Source organism: Oikopleura dioica, chromosome 1 (genome assembly GCF_907165135.1).
Source record: "Oikopleura dioica chromosome 1, OKI2018_I68_1.0, whole genome shotgun sequence".
NCBI classification, from domain to species: domain Eukaryota; kingdom Metazoa; phylum Chordata; class Appendicularia; order Copelata; family Oikopleuridae; genus Oikopleura; species Oikopleura dioica.
Genome location: NC_137291.1, coordinates 14,388,692 through 14,411,827, shown reverse-complemented (window position 1 = coordinate 14,411,827; position 23,136 = coordinate 14,388,692). Strand labels below are relative to the sequence as shown.

General features: G+C 40.5%; 1 protein-coding gene across 4 annotated transcripts; it reads right to left on the bottom strand.

Annotated features, from left to right (window-relative positions):
* Positions 1 to 1,407: 1,407 nt before the first annotated feature.
* Positions 1,408 to 5,342, bottom strand: LOC145696369 (uncharacterized). 4 transcript variants are annotated; one of them, XM_081773409.1, is made up of 7 exons: positions 4,874 to 5,342; positions 4,332 to 4,772; positions 4,093 to 4,286; positions 3,605 to 4,009; positions 2,512 to 2,721; positions 2,343 to 2,448; positions 1,408 to 2,155 (listed from the first exon to the last, which is right to left on the bottom strand). In XM_081773409.1, the coding sequence occupies exons 1-6, from the start codon at positions 5,058 to 5,060 to the stop codon at positions 2,386 to 2,388; spliced, it is 1,500 nt and encodes a 499-aa protein (XP_081629535.1). In that variant the 5' UTR covers positions 5,061 to 5,342; the 3' UTR covers positions 1,408 to 2,155; positions 2,343 to 2,385. The 4 variants fall into 4 exon arrangements, with proteins under 4 accessions (XP_081629535.1, XP_081629520.1, XP_081629543.1 ...); XM_081773394.1 differs by having other exon boundaries at positions 2,392 to 2,448; XM_081773417.1 differs by having other exon boundaries at positions 2,539 to 2,721.
* Between the last annotated feature and the right edge of the window lie 17,794 nt (positions 5,343 to 23,136).

Genomic DNA, 23,136 nt, shown 5'->3' with positions numbered 1-23,136 from the left:
CAGGGTGGAAAAGCTCGACCTCTCTCGCTCTGGTTGGTATTCCATGCCGGACTATCCGAGACTGGCCGAGAGAGTTCTCGCGATCGGTTTTGAAAGTGGGAATTTATTGGTCGCTGGTCGCTTTAACGGAGTTTTTCTTCTAGCAGGCTCTGGCTGGAAAGAGATCGGCGTGCCCATTACAGTAAGATTTGAATGTGATAAATTAATGTATCATTGAGTTCGATAAATATTCGTCCGTGATCAGAATAGAAGAGTCGGTATTTGTTGTGTCGGGAAATTCAATCAACCGATTCGATTTCGAGCAAAATCGAATCAAAATTGAAGAATTCGTCGATTCAAGAACTTGGACGATCAAAAAGATGGACAACGAAAACACTAAAGCTCCTGTTCTTTTTCAAGTTTCTGCTGACTACTGTATTTGATTTTTTGATAAAACAAGCCTCATGCTGCATAAGATTTATTTCGTTAAAACCAAAGAAGATAATCAAAAATCACAAGTTGGAATTTCACACAATTCCCATCTCTTGCTTGGATCTGTGGTGTAGCACCAGACTCCGCCGTTGTAGTTATCAGGATTGCGGCAGTAATTTGTATTGAGAAATCGTTCGCCAAAGCGCGAAATAATTTGATTGCGGTAAGAGTGACTATGGGGCCATTGGGAACTCCATTTTTGGCAGGTTCGACCTGAGTTGGTGACTTTCAGTTTTCTTCAATGAGTTTTCTCGAAAGAAGGTGCTTCTCAAATTTGAAGAAAAAATCCTGTGCGATGTCCAGTGTAGTAATAACCAAGAGGATCAGCGGATGGAAGACAAGAAGACAGCCGAATTTCGCATTGAAAGTCCATTTTTTCCATCTTCGAAGCAGACGTTGAAAATCTCTTCAATTCAAGAGTCCAGCTACTGAGTTTTTGAACATTGAGCAAAAGTCCTGTTGAAGTAACGGTTTCAGACTCGAGGATTCGATAAGTTTTTGAATTGATGAAAATATCGCAGTCGGTCAAATGAGCCGTGTAGTTGAAAATATTCAGCTGAGCTTTCAAAGTCATCTTTTCGCCCAAACTTTCACCGCCTTGGAAAACATAGATAAATTCTATGATGTTTATGCTTACCAGTTATCTCAAGAAAAATATCCTCCGCTGTAGAATTGGCAACGCTTCTTGAAATTCTCGAAAAACCCGTTCTGACCACAACTCTATCTTCATCTGGAAGAGCTCCTTTCGCAATGAAAAAACAAGAGAAAAACCAAAATTTGTAATTCATTGTATAAAATCGCTATTTTTTCTGAGTTGAAGCCCCTCTGTTGTAAAATCGTTATTGGCAATAACTTATTGCGGTATTAGTGGAGTAATTATATCTTTCGTCACGCCGGGGTCAAATCTGCATATCTTGCGAAAGAAAAGCGACAAAGTTTTTAAGCTTTAAAAATGTCTCCAAAAGAGAAAGAGACACGAGTTTATTCATCAAAAAAATGTTTTATTTACATCCGAGGGTTTGCATATAGCAAGAAAATATTAATTACTTTTGAAAATTTAATTTTTAATTTCCTCGAAAATTTTGTTGAATTATTCGTTTGAAAAACCGGCCTATGAAAAAAAAGTATTTGTCAGTTGATGAGAAAAAAATTGTGCACAGGCGAAATGGGAATCGAGTAATTTTTGATTCGCGGTTTTTTGAAATCATGGAAGAGAGTGAGTTTTTATGCTTCGTTTTTGGTTTCTTTCGATTTTGAAGCAAGTCGAGTTGATGCGTTTTTTTTTCAGATTTGAAGTCGTTGAAAGTTGAATTTTTTTACATCGAAGAGCCATTTTTCAGGATTTTTTCAGCAGTAGAAGTCGTTTTTTGATGATGTTTTGTATTTACAGCCAAGCTGCGTTCTAGTTGGTTTCTAGTCAAAGTCAAAGTTCCAAATCGCCTTCTGGAAGAGAATGAAGATCGGGAAAATTGTCTTGTGCGCTTGAACCTTGGCTCGATCGAAATTTAACGCGATAAGATAGTTATTCTTTTTAAAAAATTACGGGAAAAATAAGCAATAAAGTATCTTAGGCGAAAAAGTTTCGAGAGCGATTTCGGGAAAATTTGGCGTCAAAGCCGCGGCTTCCCTCGACTGGACCACGTGGTTGGCGGATCGCGTTGCTCAAATTGTTCTCGGGGAGGACCTAGGCGCGAGTTATAAAAAGTGATCGGAGCGAGGGTGGGTGGAGTTGGTTGAAGGCGGTGTTCTGTGTTTTTTGATTGGAAGTTTGATTCTGGAGCCAGGTTCGGGCGCTGGATTCGGGACAAAGAGCTTTTTTGGGAAAAGGGAAAACGGAAATAGAATAGAAAAATTGTTTAATTGATAATAACCTATAAATAAATTTGAATGAGCTCGTGAAAATCCTAAAAATTGTTATACAGTTTCGGCGTCTTTTTGAAGCGATTTGCTCAGCCAGGCTCGTCGGGTTCCAACAACCTAGAAAAACCGTCATTTTTTCGGTTCAAAAAGTTGAAATGGGAGAATAAGGGGTCATCTTACGTATGCGGGAGCGAAGTTGTTTCTGACCTTTGCAGAGCATTTTTCTTCGTCTTCGGAGTTTTCTGTTGAGATTTCGGCGGATCCGTCGGAGCCGTGTCCAGAGTCGGAGAGAGTTTTTAATTCGAACTTGGGAAGTTTTTTGGTTTCGGTAGTTTTACCGTCGTCTTCTTTGTATTGGCGGTAGAGAGTGCGGCGGATTCGAGCGCCGGGCTAAAAAGTGTCAGTATCCTGATTAGGGAGAAGATACCCGGAACTCAAATGGTATCTTTTTTGGGGAGAGGTTTGATTGACGGAGGAGGCTGTTTGTAAGGGGTCAGATAATCGAAATTGAAGGGTAGGAGATCAGGTCGAGGGTAAGTTCTGGGGTGGAATGATGGTTCAAATGAGGTAGGATTCGGGTAAGGAAGAGAAAGGATAAGGTTCGGGCGGGGGTCTGAGTCGAGGATGGTGATTGGGATGTGTTCTCAGGAAGTAATGGTAGTTTTAAATAGATTCCAAATGAGGGAAGGGCCTCTCATGAAAGGGAAAGGTGAATTGATGGCTTTGAGTAAAGGTTGAGGTCTTGGGTATGGAAGGGCTATGGTAAGGTACGGTAAGGGGATTGAATAATAGGTACGGGTGTTAAAGTAGTGTTTATTGGATTATTGAGGGGGGGGGGGACTTTCATAAGAAAGAAAGGTGAAGTTATGAGTCTGAGTAAAGGTTGTGGTTTTTGGTATGGAAGGGCTCTGGTAAGGTAGGGAAACGGGATTGAATAAATTGGTGCGGGTCCACGTTATGGTCCGAGAAAAACAGGTGTCAAAGATCGGGGTTTGATTAAGAATTTTGGGAGGGATTTTGGTCGGATCGGATTTTGTCGGGGTGAATTGGCGGTTCAGGTTTGGGTCGGGATTGATGGTAGAGAGTAAAGTTTTTTTGTCGGGGAATTAAGTGAAGGAGTGGAAGGAAATGGGTTAAGAGAAAAATTACGAAACTGATGGGATTTATCAGTGTATGGGTAGTCAGCCGAAATAATGAAGCTTAGGGGCGAAAAATACCCTTGGATGCATAAGAAATCTATTAGAAATTGTGATACTCTTTAGAAATCGCAAACCTTGAGGAGAGCAACTCTGAGCTTTCCGTTTTCTCTGTTTGCCATGTTGATTTCTCGGCAAGCAGCTTGAGCCTCATCCTGCGTCTCAAACTCGATCACAGCGCAGTTGGTGGTGCCGAGATCAGGAACCCACATAGTGAACTCCTTCAAATAGGCGGGCAGCGCCGAAGTTGGCCGGATAACGCGCACTTGAGTCAAATCACCGTACTTGGCAAAGGCGCTAGTGACCGTTTCGACGGTCGGGTTTTCGTGGAGATTGATGGCAAGGACGGTTCGGATGGGCTTTGGGGGCTCGAGAGAAGCTGGTTGAACAGTTCGCTTGACCAGTTGGCCGTCACGTGACAGCTCGAGCATGGAAGATTTTCGGATAGCAGACGCGACGGTCATGTAGTCACGTGTCAACGCCTAAAAAGAAGAGTAATAAAATAAAATCATGAAAAATGTAGATTTTTAGTTCACTATTTCGGTAGCGTTTTTTAATATTCTACCTTGACTCGTCGCATAGCTGCAACTTTTTTGAGAGGAATTCCTTCGGGATTTAGTTGAATTTGCTTGGCGAGGAATTGATTTCGTTTTAGTCCTTCGTCGGAGAAGTAAGATTCAAGAACTTCAACCATTTTTTGAAGAAAGAGAGCTTTGCTTCCGCTTCGTTGTTCGAGAAGTTTGAATGAATTGAATTTTCCTAGAATCGAATTTGAATTTTGTGTTTGAATAGAATAGGTCCTACCGGAGCCAGTTTCGTCTCCAGAGCATCCTTCCGACCAACCAGAAGAGTTCGACGAAAACTGCGAAGTAGAAGTATACGACTGCGTTTTTCCCTTCATGTGCAATTTCGTCCCGATCGGAGAAATCGAGTTTCTCGAATGTCCAGAATCAGATTCCGAAGTATTTCCAGAGGAGAATCCAGAGCTCTGGCCGCGAGAAGTCGATCTGTACATTGGTCGGAGATCGCCAATCGCGCCGAGGTCTTTCTTCGAAGAGCTGGATTTTTGAAGCTTTGTCGCGTCCAGCTTCGCCGTGATCTTGTCCATTTCCATCTTGTGCGAGTCGTGACCGAACTGAGCTTTTTGGGCGGTGGCGTTGAGCTGAGCGGCTTGAGCTTGCTGGAGAATGGAGCTCACGATCGGGTTTTGGTTGGATTGGAAGGATCGAAGTTGTGATTGAATTGCTTAACAAAAGAGTTATTTATAGGTATTTTTTGATTGGCTGGCATAATCGATTTCGACTTCTGATTGGCCAAGAGGTATAAAAAATTAGAAGTTGATTTACCTTGAATATTTCGGAGGTTGGCGGCCTGCTGCTGTTGAAAAGTCTGAGTCAAGGAGTTGAGATCAGCAGAAGGCATTTGATTTCCCATTCCAGATCCAAGGAGTTGGTTCACCGACATCGGTACAAGTTGGGTTCCGTAAGGGGTTAGGATCGGGACGACAACCATGCCGTTGTTAAGAGAGTTCATTTTTATTCTCTCTTACTAAGCCCTAAAGGCTTTTTTCGGCACACGCGAAAAGGGTTGTTCTGTTTCAAATTCTAGTTTTAAAGCTTGAGTTATACGATGAAATCGATTCTCTAAAAGCCTATACTATCGTTTAAGAATGACTATCAAAAGGGTTTGAAATTTTTTGTGGAAGGATACAGTTATAATTTTTCGTTTTGAAGATTTGAGGTCTTGCGACGATTTCTGCGATCTTTTGGATTTCCAAAGTTCTGCGTTGTGGCTTTTTACAGTTGAAAATTGAGCTCAGACAGAAATTACTCATGTCTAGAGTTTGAATGAAGCTTTTTTGATGATTATATTGAAAGTGCAAAGGGAAAGGGAGATACTGTATAAAACATACTATCAGGGACAGTTAGGTTGTGGTGATAATGGGTTAAAGGCAGGGTCATTGGTAGGGGGTTGGGTTCGGGGAGGTTTAAATGGGTTAAGAAGGGGTCAAGGTGGGTTAATCTTGGTGGAAATTAAGGGGAGGGTTATGGAGAGGGGAAACGTGAGGGGATAGGGAAAAGGTGCGTGAAGTGAATGGGTGGAGTTTGGAGATGAGAGGAAGGTGATTTGAGGTTGAGTTTCGGGACTTGATGTTCTGGGAGGGGGTCGAAGTGAGGGTCGAGGTCAAGGGTAAAATAAAATTTTAAATAAGGGCAAACAGTTTCTTCAGTCTTGAAGCGGGGTAAAGGGTGGATACGGGAAGGTAGGTGAGGATCGACAAAGGGTCCTTGAAAAAAAAAATTTGAGGGAAAATGGAGGAAGCGAAGGTTCGGATGGATTGGGAGAAAAGGGTAGAAAAAATTTAAGGGGAAAGTTAGGGCCTGTTTTTTCGAAAAAATTTCGGGGGTTCAAGTTGGGCGTCGATTCAGCTAAGGTACCATGAAGTTGAGATCCGTGGGTTCGGGTAAGGAGGTTCGGGTTAGGTGGTTACAGTGGTGGGGTGGCTGTGGTGATTTACATCTCTGGTCGGGATGTGCGAGTTTGGGTTCGGAGGAAGGTTTTGAGCTTCGGAGGTAGGAATTTGAGTGAAGGGTAAATATAATCATCAGAATTGATATTTAACTGAGCTTAAGTTTTCCACTGTTTCTTTCAGAATATTTGGTCTTTTGCTTTTTAGGATAAACAACTTAATTTTATCAAAAATGATAAAGATCAAAATTATCAAAATAAAATGAGAATGAAGATGTCTAAGAGAAGAATAGAAATATTTGAAATCGAGAGAAAAATATAATCGTTTATCCGGTCCTTTGATTACCAATCTACTCGAATGTTAGAAAAAAATAAGGAAAAAAAGAAAGGGTTAGTTTGAGTTTTTGTGTTTGGGAAAAAGGTGTGGTTTTACCTAAATGGCTGGTTCAGCGTTGTCACGGGATCAGGGAGGAGACAAGGATTCGGTTCAGAAACAAGGTTCCTGGTTCGGTTTTGTTTTGGAGTTGATTTTTGTTTATCGGAGAAGCCAGAGAGGTTCGAAATCAGACGGTTTGGGTGGGTGGTTTTTTTTTGGTGATTTAAGGTTCGATTTGGTTCAAATTATTTCAGAAATGAAATTTTATAATTCATTATTTTTCTTTTCTTTTTGAATATTTAAGGGTGTCTCTAGAGATTCGGGAAGGGTCGGGTTCAAAGCTGCATACTCTCTCTGGTCTTCTTTGTCGGGGAAAAATCGGTACGAAAAGTCGGGTTCGATCAAAATACCTGAATTTACGTCTTGTCCTCTCAGTATCCGTGTTCAACACTGAAATAATGATTCCATTTCTCCGCCGCGTTCAGAAATCCGCTCGCGCTGGCGCTCGTGAGCAACGCGCGCAAGGAGCATGAGCGCGCGCGATAAAGATGGCGCCGCCGAGCCGAGGCTGGGAGAAATCGCGATAGCGGGGCCGCTCCACGTCGCTCCGCGCAGGAACACTGCCTAGATAACTGAGGATAAGAGTATTTAGCCAAAATACTATCTACAGTGGGCGAAAATTTTTTGTGGCCATAATTTCGAAATGGAACAAACGGGCGGCTATCGTATATTTTGGAATCCGGGAAGGGTAAGGTTTATTTTCCCGTTCACTGAAGATTCATGATGCGAAACTGATAGATTTTTTTTCGAAAGAATAAGTTTTTTATAAATAACCATCGAATCATTGGTTGAAATCTTCAAAACCCATCTCAACAATAACAATAAAATCCGTGAAAAAAAGCAGAGCAAGTTGAGCTGGGCGGCTTTGGAAAGGTGAGACTAGGCGCAATCGTCTGACACGTCTTCAGCTGAGCCCGGCCCGGGCCAGCATCATCCCCGAGATAATGCAACTTGCATAAGGTATCGTTACCAACACAAAATACCCAGATGCAACGTGGATCGCTTTTTGATGAGGCCGCTACAAGTCGTCTTTTTCGTGTACAATCCGACCATTATCGCCATTATCCAGCAGCTGAGGCCGTTTTCGAAGCCAGGAAGTGGAACTTAATCATACAGAAAAGAGGCCTCAAGATCTTTGGAAAACACGTGGCCGGGGAGCTTCTTGATGAGCAAAAAAGTACTTTCAGAAGACGGAAAATTATTTGACTTAGAGACGACTTTCCATTTGGAGCGAAATAAACTTGCTGATAAGACCTTCTTCTAGTGATAATGAAGCGTTGTTTAAAATTTTAGAAGCCTGGAGTAAGAGCATCTCCCGCTAAGCGCTCTTCTTTATCGTCAATTTTTTGAAAGGGGACATAATTCAATCCATTTCAAAACTCGTCTTCTAAAGAAAAAAATTCCAGGGTTCTTGCAAAACAAACAAGTCGCACTGAAAGTTGTAAAACTGAGTTTTTCTAAAGCTGACTTTTTTTTCTTGCTTGAAAAGTTTTGAATTTGAAGAAAAAGGAATTAAGTGCCCACTTGTTGCCATTACGTAATCATGTTTCAAATATTCAAGAGTCCGCCTTTTTGCTTCTAAAGTGTCGTTTAGGTCGAACAGATTTTTAATGCAGCGAGGTTCACAAAAAAATGAACGAGCCACCATTAGCTCCCGGCTGGACGCTCGGATCATGGGAAACTTGTGGAGTTAAGGAGGAAGCTGCCGATTACATGACTTGAAGTACGTGTGCTAGAGTTTTATTTTGACTGATGGGCTGTAAGTTTCTCGCCAGCTTTGCTTAGATTTCTTGTTAGTTGTTGGACTTTTGCGTCATTCAAAGTCACGAAATCGGCTTTTCGAAGCAGGCGTTTCTGATTGGCTGATAAAATAAATTCTGCTTTTTGATTGGCTCGATTTTATGCGAGAAGTTAGATCAAGTACCGTCATAATTAGCTCTTTTGCCTATGTTCTTATTCATTTTCCACCGTAATGATTATTCATTGGACTGTTACGTCGAGTAAAGTTATCTCCAACCGCCTCTAGAAGCGATACGGGTCCACACACGTCTCTCCCGACCGATGCACCTGTCTTTCACTTTTTTAAAAACTCTGATGTTTTACTTGGAACTCTCCACGGTCGATTTGCGGCTGCTCTTATCGCTAACCCTTGTCACTGACTTTAAATAAAATACCTCTCCCTTTCGTAACATTTTCGATAAAATGGTCGAGATCAAGAATTTAATTATTGAAGATTGAATCTTCTCCACAAGGTACCGTTCATTCGGCGGATAAATGCAGCTATCATTGGATTAGACTCACCCGCGTGGTCATAGACGGCGATGTTAAAAGAAAAGAAGATTCGAATATTTACTAAGTACTAAGTACTGTCTATCTCGTCTGTTTGAAGGGGTACCCTTACTTCATTCTATTGTGAAATAAAATAAGGGTGCCAATATGTTATTTGATGAAGAAATATATGAAGAAAAAGGTCGATTATTGACGCCTACCCCCTTAATTAATTGTCTCAGATAACAGTAGAAATCGAATTCACGTGACTTTGCCTGTAAAAAATAAGTAATGTCAAAATGAATTACTGTATGTAATTGATGCTTGTATCATGAAAATCTATGTTTCTTGATAATATTTTGCTGATAACGCTGTAATTCTTGATACTGTGGCAACAAGAGAGAGACGAATTAAATTCAATTAGATCAGCTCATTTTTCTCTATTAAAAGTTGTCACCTTGCTTTGTTATTTCTGTCATTCCACAACAAAAAAGGGCGGCTATTGACAATAATTGAATTCGTTCAATTTTTTCGCCGGGTTTACCAAAAAACAGAGCGCGCTTGGACATCAAATAATAAATCATGAAAATGCATTTAACGCTGCCATTATCACTCGGTTTTGAGCAAAATATACGATTCTTCATTAGAGAAAGAGTTATCTTTGCTTATCAGCACTATTTTCGGGAAAATAAAAAATAGGCTCATTTGAGTGTGGAAATCTAATTATATGGAAGCAAAGCAACGATTTTTGACTTTGCTTTGCGAGTTTTTGTAATTATGAAAAACGTGGTGGTAATTATAGTTTCATTAGTGCACCGATTCGATAACAATAATTGCCCCAGAAATCTTCGCCGAATAAGGGCGTCACTATGCTAACTTAGGGACCCCTCCGTCAGGTAGTAATACATTTTTCAAACAGCTATTTCGGGTTGATACCCTTAAGATTTGAAAAATTTTTTGAATAAGGGTGTCTCTTTGCTAACTAAAATTGAAATATCGCCGGCTAAATCAAGGTATCCTTGATGGTCCATCAATGATGGAACTAAGCATTAAAAAATCCAACGTGATCGGAAAATTATCCAAGCTCGATAAACATCTTCGCCAAACAATTTATCCTCCGCGGCTTTCTCCCCAAATCCATTCAATAAAATAAAAAGCCATTTGTTTGTATAAGATTGTGCAAGCAAAAAAGGCCATTCGAAGTATCGAGCAACCAACAAAAACAAAATGCGAAAAAAAATCTGAAAAATTAATCCAGCTCCGAAAAGCCGGCGCCGTCACTTTGTAAAAATAACAAAATCGTGATGGGAAATCAAGTTGAGGCGAAATAAATAGAAGTTATGAAATCGGACTTAGATGTTTCGAGCTAAAAACGCTTGAAATTGATCTAAAAACTTCAGCGCCAAGAAAAACCTCCTTTTTGCTGATTTGTCAGAAAAAAAAGTGGTTCCAATAAAAAATTGGAAAAATGCATGAAATGGATGTCGGGTTGAATGAACGAGGTTTTAGGAATATTGGAGGAATGCGAGTTCATTAGATTCCACATGTTGCTCCTTGTCGCCGCGCTCGCTGGCCGAATCAATCCAAATTTCTGGGTGGAATTCCACAAGTTCTATTTTGATGAAAATAGAACTTCCAAGAGCAAATTGAAATATCCCAGGAAGTGCATTCCAATCCCGCCGCTTATTCCCCCACCAATGCCACAATCATTCATTTTATTCAACCAGCAATAGAAAATATCTCTTCTTATCGCAAATAAGGGTCTCAGAAAAACGCAGCTCCGCGTCAGAGAAGCCATTATACCAATTTTTGCGTGTGAGTTTCGGCCACTTTTCTCGGCACAATTTTAAAACTATTTCGCGAATGATTCTTGCGTTTAATTATTTACGTACTTGTTTGTTTCGAGCCCGCGAGAAAAATCCTCGAAATTTCTTTTCTTGACAGGTTACAGCATAGCGAAGATGAGACAAATGAACGCCGTTCCATCACACTTCAGGATGTTCACCATCTGCACTTTTTTCGCCGTTTTGACAAAGAATTTAGAAAGTGACAACAACTGCTTTAGAAAAATCAAACACAATTTTCGGAGACAAACGATCTTTGTGTTGCGTAAAAACTGCTTCTCGTTGATTTTTCTGATCTTTGAAGATCCGGAAAGCGATGGAGATAAAACTGCAGGCGAAGTTGATAAGAGTTCTCGAATTCGACTGCTTTTTCTGGGCTCAGTTGGATTCCAGCCTTTGGATAAGGCCGACAATGGGCAGTTTTGGCGGAAGGTTCAAGCCAGAGATAGGCGCCAGTGAAGGGAGCGCCGATATGCGCAACTGGAGCCAAAGATAAAAGAGTAAACCAGTGGGCCGGGCGCTCTAAGAGATCCGAAAGCACTTTCGCAGAACTGGAATTATGCAATTATCATCGAGGCACAGATGGTCGAAAAAAGTGAAAAAATGGGTTGAAAAACTGCTGAGACGGTTAAGATTGGAGCTCTCACTAAAATGGACATTCATGGACATTTACCGGCATTTTTCGACATTGAGGTACATCCCAAATGTCCAATGTCCAGCGACATCTCGGACATCAAGAGACATTTATGAACATCAAGTGACATTTTTAGATTTCAACGACATGAGGGGACTTAAGGAGATATTTATGGACATTCAGGGACATCTCGAGACATCCAGACATATTTCTAAGCACAATGCGGAGTTTTGACAAGCCAGTTCATTAAATTTGAGGAAAAAAAGACAAGTGGCTTTGGTTTTCGATAAAGCGCGAATAATTCTATACGTGATGAAAAAAAGCGGCCGCAGCGGGTCGATAAAACTCCAAAATTCTCATTTTCAGCGAGTGGCAAATGTTTTTCCTGCGGTTTTCGAGAAGCAGGAAATGGAAAGCAAGAAAATGATGCATCTAAATGATTTTGCTGCTCCGCCAAGAATGACGGAGCAATTTTCTTATTCGAATACTTGCGCATTTTGATGCGAGCCGCGATATTTGAATTAATTTCTGCTCTCACGTAATCTATTTTTCTTTGTTGACGCCATTAGAAATTCATGAACGAATCGACCGCGAAAGAAAGTGAAAAATCTGAAATTTTTCAAATAAAAATTTTAGAAAAAAAAAACGTTCGCGACAACGATTTTCTTGGATTTTCTTTTCGCAAATTGGGATTTTTTCCATTTCCACGAGATGTTTTTCGAAGCAGCTCGCGGAGAACGCTTGAAAAAACACTTTTCTTTTCCAGGGCTTATCCGTTATCTGGAGCATTTGATCCCTTCGTTCAATAAATCAACGGATGCTCTTTTAATTAGCTGCTGCGCTGTTTTGCTTTCCAAGCGGTTTTCTAGCGCGGAATAACGGCCATTTCTGATAAGCAAAAAGAGGGGCGATTCTGAACCCTGCTTTCTAAAAGAAGAATTTTACAAGTTTGAAATCAGCTTTTCTTCATGATTCTTGAATCATGAGAGAGGGGCTGCCCTTGTTCATCCTTGATTTGCTGCAAGTGTTCCCTTGTTCATCTTTTGGGCTACGTCGCTTTGTTCGGAGTAAAGTCAAGAGTGAACAAGCAAACTATTATAATTTGTATTCGATATCATTTTCTGCGGTTTTTCGCGCAATAATGACGATCTTCACTTTGTAGCCTCCGTAAACAGAACATCGACCGCAGCGAAAGTCATCAAACTTCCACGCCAGTCGGCTCAATTCGCGAAAATTTTACGAAACGGGCTCTTTTAAAGATGTCGGGGGCGACCCTCAATCATCGTACTTCTTTAGTTCCATTTTGTCTGAGAGGATTATCGGTGTTACGAATTGGCGAGGAGGAGAACAAAGAGGGAAGGAAGTGAATTCTATTTTTAGTAAGAGCCGCTGACGTTTCATCAAAGTGCCAGTTTCCGATCCTGGAGCACGGGAAACGACTCAGCCACTGAAGAACCAGGGGAGCGCTGCCTTTAGAAAGTCACCAGTTGATAATTCAAAAGGGCCAAGGTCCGGTCAATTCAATCCATCCCCCGGCCGCCTGCTTCGGACCGCAGTTTTACAGGGAAATTGCTTTCTTGAAGGAGAAAATCAGGGGAAATGTCTGGAACCGACAAAAAATTTCGAAAAATTTTACGTGGACATTTTCAACCAATCAGAAGCCTGGATTCTGCAAACCGATCAATCAGCAGCCGAGTCGCCGCCCACGCAAAATTTTTCGAAATTTTTTGTCGGTTCGAGACGCCACCCCAATTTTCAGCCAATCAGAAGCCTGGATTCGGCTAACCGGCCAATCAGCAACCGAGTAGCCGCCCATGCAAGAAAGCTCTGCAGATTTCATAAAAAGTAAAATGCAAGTTTGATGGTCTAAATTTCCTTTGAACTTTTCGACTCAAGTACCATTGCCCTGAGAAAGTGTAAAATTTCACGTAAGGTTAGTAAACAAAATCTTCCGCGTGAAATAACGGGGTTGGAGTCGGGATTGAGTGATGAGAACCGTGGAGCTTGGAAAGTCGTTATGTGATCAGCACGTTTCATATAAATCGAATGAAGTTGATAGTTCTCGGCGAAAATATAAAAAAAAAATTGATGTTGGGGAAACTGGTCGGCATTTATTCTCAAACAAACGTGGGTCATTATGTGTAATTGCTTTAAACTAATTGAACAGGCGAAAATACGCAAGTGTCATCATAAAAACCGCGTAATTTCGATTCGAAAACGGTTGGCAAAAGGCGATAAACGGCGTCACCTAATCCTCTTGAATTCACTGATTTCAGTGTGCCAAAATAAACGCGCCCAGCGTTCACTTATCCTTTCCGAATTCATGTTTTTCAAATCAATGTGAGGCAACGCTACAGCGCCTGTGACTTTCACAAGTGCCTTCGTTTTTTTCCCAACAGCGGGGGTTTTCTAAAAGCGCATAGAACAAAGTAGCGTTTATTGGAAAAAAGTTCTTACAACTCATTTTTAAAACTACGTATTCATGAACACAAAAAGCGTTTTTCGTGTCAAAAAGGTTCAAAAGAAATGTTCAACTAAATTGCTTTTAAAATTTTAAAACATGACTCAGCAATTTTTTAATAAAAAAAAAACAGAAAATTTATTTTTTTTTGTCTCAAAAAAGTAGCCAACGAAAGCCGCGAAGCGGCTTTTGAAAACGAAGCCACATAGCGGCTTCGCCGAGAAATAAATATTTAGAATAAATATCTCTTGGCAAAGCCGCTACGCGGCTTCGTTTTCAAAAGCCGCTTCGCGGCTTTCGTTGGCTACTTTTTTGAGACAAATTGAGACGCAGAAAAAAGAGCATCAATTTTTGAGCTGGGAGCAAATTTATTATTTTAGGATTAATCATGGCGAGATAGTTATGAATCCCAGCTGAGGTCCCAAATTTTTTAAACGCGTCCACGTGGCTTCGCGGGTTCGATTACGTCAATTGTGTGCTTTCGTTAGCTTGGTTTGTTAGTTATTTTGTATTGAGTATTGTGAGCTAAGGGGTCACGGATTTAGCAACACGTCGAAGTCAACGAAAAACAGAGCTGACGCGCCGTCACTATTTCCGGAGCACAGGTCGACCCAAGGTCGTCTCTGATGCTTGTTACACTCACTGTTCAACGAAGCGCTGTAATTTTCTTTTGATTGGTCTTTAAGAAAACTTGTCCGGAGTTATGTCCATATTTATGTTCCAATTATAAATCATAATTTCAGCCAATTTAAGCGATCAAAAAAGGCGCGAGTTGTATAAGATTTATTCTCAAAACAATTTTCCGTGTTTCAAAAAATGTAACAATTACTTTTTCAACTAATGCTATTGCCGCCCTTTTTCTGCTCATGATTTCGCGGAAAGGCGATCTTACGGATTTTCTTTAGCGAGACTTGGCTTGTCAAAAGATGAAGCGTTCGGCCGACCTGGAGCGGACGCAATCTGGGCAGTATCAAAATCAAAACCCGTCGCGAAATCAAACAAGGCACGTTTTTTCGCTCTCTCTTCTCCCCGCTAAATGTCCTCTCTGCACTTGAATATGTCCCAGTTCTGGGCGCTGGGCACACCTGCTTTTCCGCCGCAGAATTAGGGAACGGTTCAAATAGATCGACGTTTTGAGGACAGCTTTTGGTGGCGATTGTTTTAAAGTTCATCGGCTTTCTGAATCGAGAGTAAAAAATAAATCTCAATACCGCATCATCTTATATTAATCGCTCTACATTTTTACCTAGATAGATCCCAATTAACCTTAGTACGAGCAAGATTAACCCGTGAGCGCATCTTGAACACCTCAAAAGATGCGTTCTAAAATCGCGGCGCTTTTCGGTTTTGGCTGACCCGCGGGATGAACCCTTGTGAAATCTTACACGAGCGCAAACTTATGCATTCGCTCGGAAGTAATTATTCGCCGAAGGGATCAAAAACCAAAATATTACGACGCTAATTACCGACTCCGTGAACCTCTTTTTTGTCGGACCAAGTACCTGGCGACTCAATTACTCGCGAAAAAAGGAGCGAGATTTCTGACTCATAAATGTTAAAAAATTATTATTTTATAATTTTCCTTTTTTCTATTATTTTGTCGATATATGGCGCTATTTCAAATATTTCGACCAATCAGAATCATTTTTTATATTAAAATAAAAGAGTCGGAATTTTGATTGCTTTCGTCAAATAAGAACGTCCAATAGATTTCGACTGTAAAATATAGCTTTCTGATTGGCTGAAATCTCGCAATAGCACCATCCTCTGGCGGAATATTAAAATTATCGACTAAGCGATTCTAGAAAAAAAAGTGTTAATTGCTCGAAAAATTAACTGTCTTGAGTCGACCACTAAACGCGAATCCGCGCGATTCTTGCGTTCTGTTCTGATCCGTTAACTAGTTTCTAAAAGACGCGCTTTCTTTTTTGTGGGAAAATGATCACGTGTCGGCCGACCGAAGCTTCCGTGAAAAGGGAAATGATGACTTCATTTCGCGAAAAGAAATGATAGTGCTAAGGGCTCAATGCAGGATCACCAGCGGATCAACCAAAGAAACCAGAGGATGAACTATCGTGTTAGAAACAGCTTTGAGTTCCGTCACGAGTTTTTAGAGCGATTCTGAAGATGATTATTTTGGCCCATTTTTTCAAATAAAGAAGTTTTGATCTTCAGAATTTGAAGCTATAATAATGACCAAGATCGATTAAACGCCCCTAGAGTCCGATTATTGATCCTCAAACAAATGAGGGTTGAAAAGGGGTTGGAACAATATCTTATCTTTACAACGAGTCGAGTTATCTGTTCTTTGCGCTTGTTTTTTGGAGAAAAATGGGCACTAACACGTCTTTTTTTGACTTTCTATGGTTTTTTCAAAACTCAAATTTGTTTTCTTAGCTCAAAAACCTATGTAGAAACCTGAGTCAGGATTCCGATGCGGCTTTTCCGGTAACTCAGGGGCCTGACTCAGGTTTTGAGACAGGTCACTGAGCTCAGATTTTTTTTCGTTATGATACCCTTAAATTTTGGCGAGGGTAAATGCAAGTTTATTGATGAATTTCGGTGATGCATCAAAAATTTCTTGTGTGAATTGAAAGCTGGCTGGAATGTCTCAAAGTTATGCGATGAAAAATCGAGGCGGCGACTAAAAAGATCGTCGATCATGATCGAACGCGCGGGCTACGACGCGTCTCTTGCGTAAAAAAGTACACTTGTACGGAGCGCTAGAATGAGCTGACCGAAGAGAGAGAGCTCCAGCAAGAAGCGTTTGCGCGATCTGACGTGCGCCTAATAAACTTGCGTCATCCAGAAAACTTCCGAAAAAGACAACTCCAAGAATTTTATCAAAAAATTCTTAGCAAAATAAATATCAAAAAATATTTGGATATAAATTATATCATATAATTACTCTTTCGAAATATAAGATTTATCTTGTTTTCTTTACTTCGATAAAGTGTCAAGCTCGGATTTGGTATTCAGCGGCCACGTCCCCTTTAGGGTCGATAAGGCGCTTTGTGTTTTGTGTTCCTCCTCTGAGCCGTTATCGAAGGTGCGACAACGGCTGGGTTCTCGTCACGAGCTCACCTGATACTCGCAAGATAACGAATTAGACAAGCCTAAATACCAAAACAAAACGCGCTCATTTCGCAATTTTAACCGGATTTACTCGCACTCAGTTAGATTTACTCCTTTTTGGCGATAAAAAATAAGGGTATCACATCGTTAAATTTGACATAAGAAAAAAAACTTACTAAAATTTTGCAAAAACTGATTGAAAGTCGAGGCAGCATCGATAATTTTCCGAAAAATTGAATAAAAAATCGTTAATTAAAAACTAATTGCTTTATAAATTTTTCTTCCCAAGGCATCTTTTTTTTGCGTTGTTTTCGGACACATCAGGTCGTGTTTTCACATCACCAAATGGTACAAATTGCCTGGAACGGTTCAACTCGCGCATTTTGGGAGACAACATCTTTAAAGACCCCGCAAAATAAACAGTGAAACAGAAAAGTCATTCAGAAAACTGATTTATAAAGTGAACCGATTTCTGTTTTTTACTAAGGAATGGTGTTAATCATAAATACCAGGAAAATTGCTCTTAGGCCGAAAAAAAGAAAAAGAAATTAATTTTTGGATGATTTTTAACTTAAAAAATGATGAAGAGTTTCTTGCTTCTTAAAAACAAGTGCACGCGTATTTAGAACCTTGTCGCCGTCAATTTCTCATCCGGCGGGCGGCTAGTTTCTTCGCGCCTTATCGAGCGAACATTTTGGTACTGTCGATGCATATTCTGATAAACGCGCCGTTAGAACTCGCCGCTTTCGGAGAACAGAATTGATAACTATTTGGAAACGATTGGAAACGATGTTACATTCACAAGCGAGGAAGATAAAAAGCAGTTTATATCAGAGTTATGCGGGCTCTTGCTCGCGAAATTCATCAGCTGAAATTTTGATCATTTCTTGCAGCTGGAATTTTGAAATTTGATGCGCTTTCTAAGAGACAGAAATTGAATTTTTTTACAGACAGAAATTTCAAATAATCAAGCTGCTTTATTTGCTGACACGTCGATTAATCAAAGAATTGACATTGACGAAAACGTTAAAATGTCTAGTAGACGGATAGAACGTGTGAACGCGAAGACGCAAGCGATTAGAAAGTAGAAACACGTGATCGGCGGCATCTGGACCCTGCTGCCCGCGAAAATCGCGCAAGGTCTCCAACGGAAACCAAAAAACACTAATTTACTCACTTTCTCCGAAAACGCTTTTAGATTACTTCGAACCGAACTAAAGAAGATTTCGTTTGACCCTGTTAGGTTTTTTAGAATCTTCTATCTTCGACCTCGTTTTTATTTTTGATCCAGATTTTTGGCAAAAAGTTCAACCAGAAAACATGCACAAATGTTTAATTGAATAATGCTTTCTGATAGGTCAAAAACTGGTAAAAAAGCGCCCTCTTCCGGCAAAATTGTCATTTTTTCGAAAAAAGAAGTGTTCAAAAAGTGCTCATTTTTGTCATTGAAAGTGTCAAAAATTGTTTAGAAAAAGAAAAGGGCCACTGCTTTGCGCCCTTCAAGGCTTGCTAACGTGGCGGATACTCATGATTATGAATTATGCGAGCGCGTTATTGCGTAAAAGGGAAACGTAAGTGTCTCCGTGCCGTTTCCCAGAAAAGCAGAATTGCTCATTCTTCACCGAGTACGTTCCATTTTCAAGTCCACTTGCTTCGTTATGAAGAACAAGAAGGACAATTGAAAATGATTGCCAATTGGTCGAAGAATGAGCTTTCATGAATAACCGCGCGGTTCAAAGAAGACATGAAGATTTATTAGAAAAATTTTCAAATTTTCCAAAAAGAAAACTCTCTTTTTTCGAGCAAATATTGAATAAGAAGAATACATCAATTGAATTCGATGCCATAACAAAATAATTTCCGCCAATTTCAATTTCTTAATTCTCGTGAATTACCGCTCACAAAACGGATTCGGAAGGTTTACTCTCGGAAAGATCATCTACGCCGAGTCGGAGACGTAGATCGGCAGCGTTTTTTCCGGCGTTTTCGCTCGCTAAAGTGCTTGTTTCTAAAAAGCAGCGAAGTAAGCGATAAGCGATAAGGGCGCTAATTTTTGAGAGCGGAGTAGATTTATGTATATCCGAAGAAAATCATCGAAGGGCGCAATTAGGGAGGCGATGCTTCCGAGAATTTTATCGCGATTACGGGTAACTTGCTTGGTTTAACCATCATTTCAAAAGAATTGGTCGAAAGATGGCGCTTTTATTTTTGTTTCAGCCAATCAGAAGCCTGAGTTCATAAACCAAGCCAATCAGAAGCAAGAATTCATAAAGCCAGCCAATCAGAAGCTAGGAATCATAAAGCCGGCGAATCAAAAGCTTGGATTCAGAAAACCGGCCAATCAGAAGCCTGGATTCCTTTCCAGGAGAAAAACGAGAGAAATGAACCTTTTCTGCGGTGGCAAGAAAAAATCACCGAGTAGTTGTTTTCCTCCTCTAACGAGTTTGTAATGGCACTTTTCAAATCCTAGTAAAAGCTCTCAAGTCTCAACAACTGTGGTTGGCAACAGCTAATTTGATGAGCCTCAGAAGCTATCAATTAGAATTTTCGTTTTCTAAGCACCGTCTTTTTCGACCTCTAAGTGTGAGAGTTTCTAAAAAAACGGAGTTTTGCAAAAAGCGATGTTCAAACAAAAGCTTAGGGGGATGCTCTTTCTAAATGTTCACAACTAATCTCTCGATTTGGCGGATGAGCCAGGGCGGATCAATCGACAGATTGTCCTATAATCTCTTAGTCCCGCGGACAGGTGCCTAGCTGATCATTTATTATACCACGTGGCGAGACTTTTTTGTAATTTACCGTGAACTGATAACTTTTTCCGCGGAGCTTTTATCGAAATAGAAGAGGATTACAGTCAGGTCTTGCAAATGCGCGGTTTTATTTTTCGGGATTTTCGCCAAAAACCACGTAATTGCAAGCCGTCAATTTTTTTTGAAAATGGGACAATTTTATTGACTTTTTTCGCCTCTTTTCTTTTTACAATCAAAAAAAGGATTTTAGGAAAATGCAAAAATTTTCGGGATTTTCGCCAAAAACCGCGCAATCGCAGTTCGCGCAATTGCAAGACCTGACTGTACTGTATCTATCTATTCTAGAGACAAATTCAAAGTCTGCTGGAAAATCGGGGTGGCGTCAGAAACCGACAAAAAATTTTGACAAATTTTGCGTGGGCGGCTACTCGGCTGCTGATTCGCCGGTTTTATGAATCCAGGCTTCTGATTGGCTGAAAATTTCTGAGAAAAATTTGTCGAAATCTCTACTGAGTTTTTTGATCGGGGATGAGAAACGAATCCGCTGGCTAGAGATTTGAATCTGACCGCATCTGAAAATAATTCGTTCGTAACGCGAAAACTCAAGGGAAAACAGAAATCCCCCCGAATCGAACCGTGTGGTCAAGCCACCGCCCTGACCAGAAGAAAAAACAGCTTTCACGGGAACGAATCGTTTCTTTTGATAAAGGAAATGGAACCTGGACGAAAGGGGGAAGATAGCGGCGATTTTGGAATTTCGTGAAACTTTGATCGGCATTTTAAAAAGAACGTTTATCGCGGAAATCCAAATTTTTTTCCCATCTTCGAGCAATTACAGTCGTTTTGAGTCAAATTCATGAAGAAGTGTCTTTTTATGAGAAAGATTCCAGAAGATGGCGCTTTTGTCCGCCTTCGACCAATCAGAAGGCCGAGTTCAAAAGGAAGGTCTTTCTTTGCTCATTTTTTTTCTTTGACTTGTAAATTTCTGGAGTATTAGAAATTTCCGCGAAGAGTGATTTTCGCGCGACGTCACTTTTCTTGTGCTGGCGAAATAAGAGTGTACGTGTTCGAAATTGCGTTAGCACTTTGTCCTCTTGTCTCGTTCCATTTTAGTGGTGTTGGCCGCAACACACTGCTCTCACGAGTACTCTAATGCTAAATACTTTCGTTCAAACATTTACACTGATTTTGTTAGCTAAGACATTCTCACGGCGAAAAACATTGATTCTAGTCGCCAAATTCAATAATCTTACTAAAGATTTCTTCGTTAAAACGGGCGCCTTCTGCATTGAAATGTTCAGATAATCTTAAATTAACTTGTTCGTGTTCAAAATTATGTCCGGATTTCCCTTTTTCCGGTACTTCAATATTTCTGACTCGAATTTTCCGTAACGGCGTGTAAGAACTGATACGCATCATCAGAGCACGTTGAAATTCTCCGTAATTCGGCGAATTCAAGTAACACTGCGAATAATTGCAAGTTGAAGCGGCTGTTTGCGAATATTTGCGTTTTTTGATAATTTCGGGCTTTTAGTCCTTTAGGCGCTAATCAGACTTGTGCTTTCTGAGAGCCGCTTACCTGGACGGCGGTTAAAGTGGCGGATATCTCGAGGACGCTGCATAATAAGAACTAAAGAAGACAAAAAAATTTAAGGGAGTAGACGTCGTTATTCGCGATTTTTTTTTTATTATTAGTTTCGCGCTTCAGATTTTTGACTGGCTAATTTTCGCTAAAATTCAAATTCATACAAAGCCAAAATTTCGGCTCAAAATCGAGAAGCCGCTTGCGGCTACGAGTAAGGTAAGTATTAAGCCGCGCGAACCGCGGCTTTTCCGTCTATTTTTTGCTGGAAACCACAAGCTGCTTCTCGATTTTGAGCCGAAATTCTTCAATTGTATGAGTCAGTATTCTAGCGAAAATTAACAAGTGAAAAATCAGAGTCGCGGTATCTATCGAAAAAAGGTTTATGACCGGTTTCGGATAAGTTCATCTAAAAATGACTGGTAGTTTGGGATTGATGTGATTACAGGTGCATATTTCATGAGCATTTGGGCTAATCCTTCTGGATGGGTTTGCTCAAGTGCAGCTCGGAGCCATTTGAGCTGATGGATTCGAGCCGAAAGCCTCAGAACACGTTCCTGCCCTGGCCCCTGTCTTCCGCGCTCCAGAAAGGAAAGAGCGTTCTAATGATGCCAACTGCGAGATTCTTGAGGTTTCTTAAAATCCAAATCTCGCAGCGCCGGGTCACCATTCCAAATTCCAATCGCGCCAGATGGCCAGAACTCGTCACAAACGACGCGGCAAAGTGAGCGGACGCCACGAGAACCCGGGTTAGAAGGTTCACTCAGCTCAAAATTTTCTTTTTTCAAATCGATTACTCATTTTTCCATCATTTTGCTTTTTCATTATTTATTAATTTCCCCGCCCAAAAGCCGCTTCGATCTAATCGCTAACTAAGCAACCTCAACCCTTCGAATTTTCTCACCCGCTTCGACCACGTGATCTCTTCAGGTATTCCCCACCCTGGTCCCCCATTTCTCGTCCCCGCAAGACACCCGTGCGGCCAATTAGCCTGCGCAAGAAGCCTTTCATAATTAATTCCATCATTACCACTTTTGATGATTGAATAATTCTCGCTTTCTTTCTCGAGCGGAATTTCGTGTAATCGCGTGAAAAATTCGCCACTGCTTCTTTTTTCTCAGGAAAAGGGTGCGCCAAGTGGGCAGAAGGACGCGAAGGGACGGATTTTTGGATTGCAACGTTTTTTATCGCTTTTCCGCGAAAAAAAATTGTAAATTGAAAATTTTAAAACTGGCTTTATTAGTCGATTTTTTAGTCGAAAGAATAATGCAATCGCAGTTTTTGTAGAGGCAGGATGAATTGATGAATTCGCAGGACGAGAATGTATTTGCAGATAAAGTAGCTAAAACTTGTGTTGAGAAAACAACTTGCGCAACCAAATTAAAAAACGAAAGAACTGATAGAGCGCATAAGCCGAAGCAGGAGAAACTTACCTGATGATAGTCTGAACTTGTACCCAATCAGTCCAATCTACCATCGTCTCGGAGAAACCCATTTTTCGGTATAAATTCAGTGCTTTTCAATGGCTTCAAAAACATGTCAAATTAATTATCGAAAAGAAAAAAAAATTTGACCGGAAGATGGCGCTTTTTCAAATTGACAGCCAATCAAAAACCTGTTTTTAGTGTGCTCGAAATCGAGTGAGAAAATACTTACTCTTTAGTTTTTCGACCAATAAGAATATTTCATTGGCTTTTGACTCAAAATCGAGCTTCAAGAAAAAATGTTTTGATTGGCTGGGAGTTTAAAAAAGCGCCATCTTTCGGCAGTTTTAAAAAAAATATCAAAATAACACTTATATAAGCTCTCAAGGCTTAAAATAACAGCAAAGGGTTGAAAAGTGATTATTTCTTTTTCAAACATTTATTCTGCTAAATATAAGCCGGGCCGCTAAATGAAAATCCTTTTTCGCGAAAGTGATTCTTAAAATATCATTAGCTACTATTTTTGGCAAATCTATTTTCTCATAATAGAGCTGCCGAAAAGGTGCAATTTCATTGAGCGATGATGCTCTTTTCAATTCCTTCCGGGAAGTGGTTTTCAACCGCGAATTGTAGACCATTAGAGTTGAGACTCTTGAGAGCCGTTTC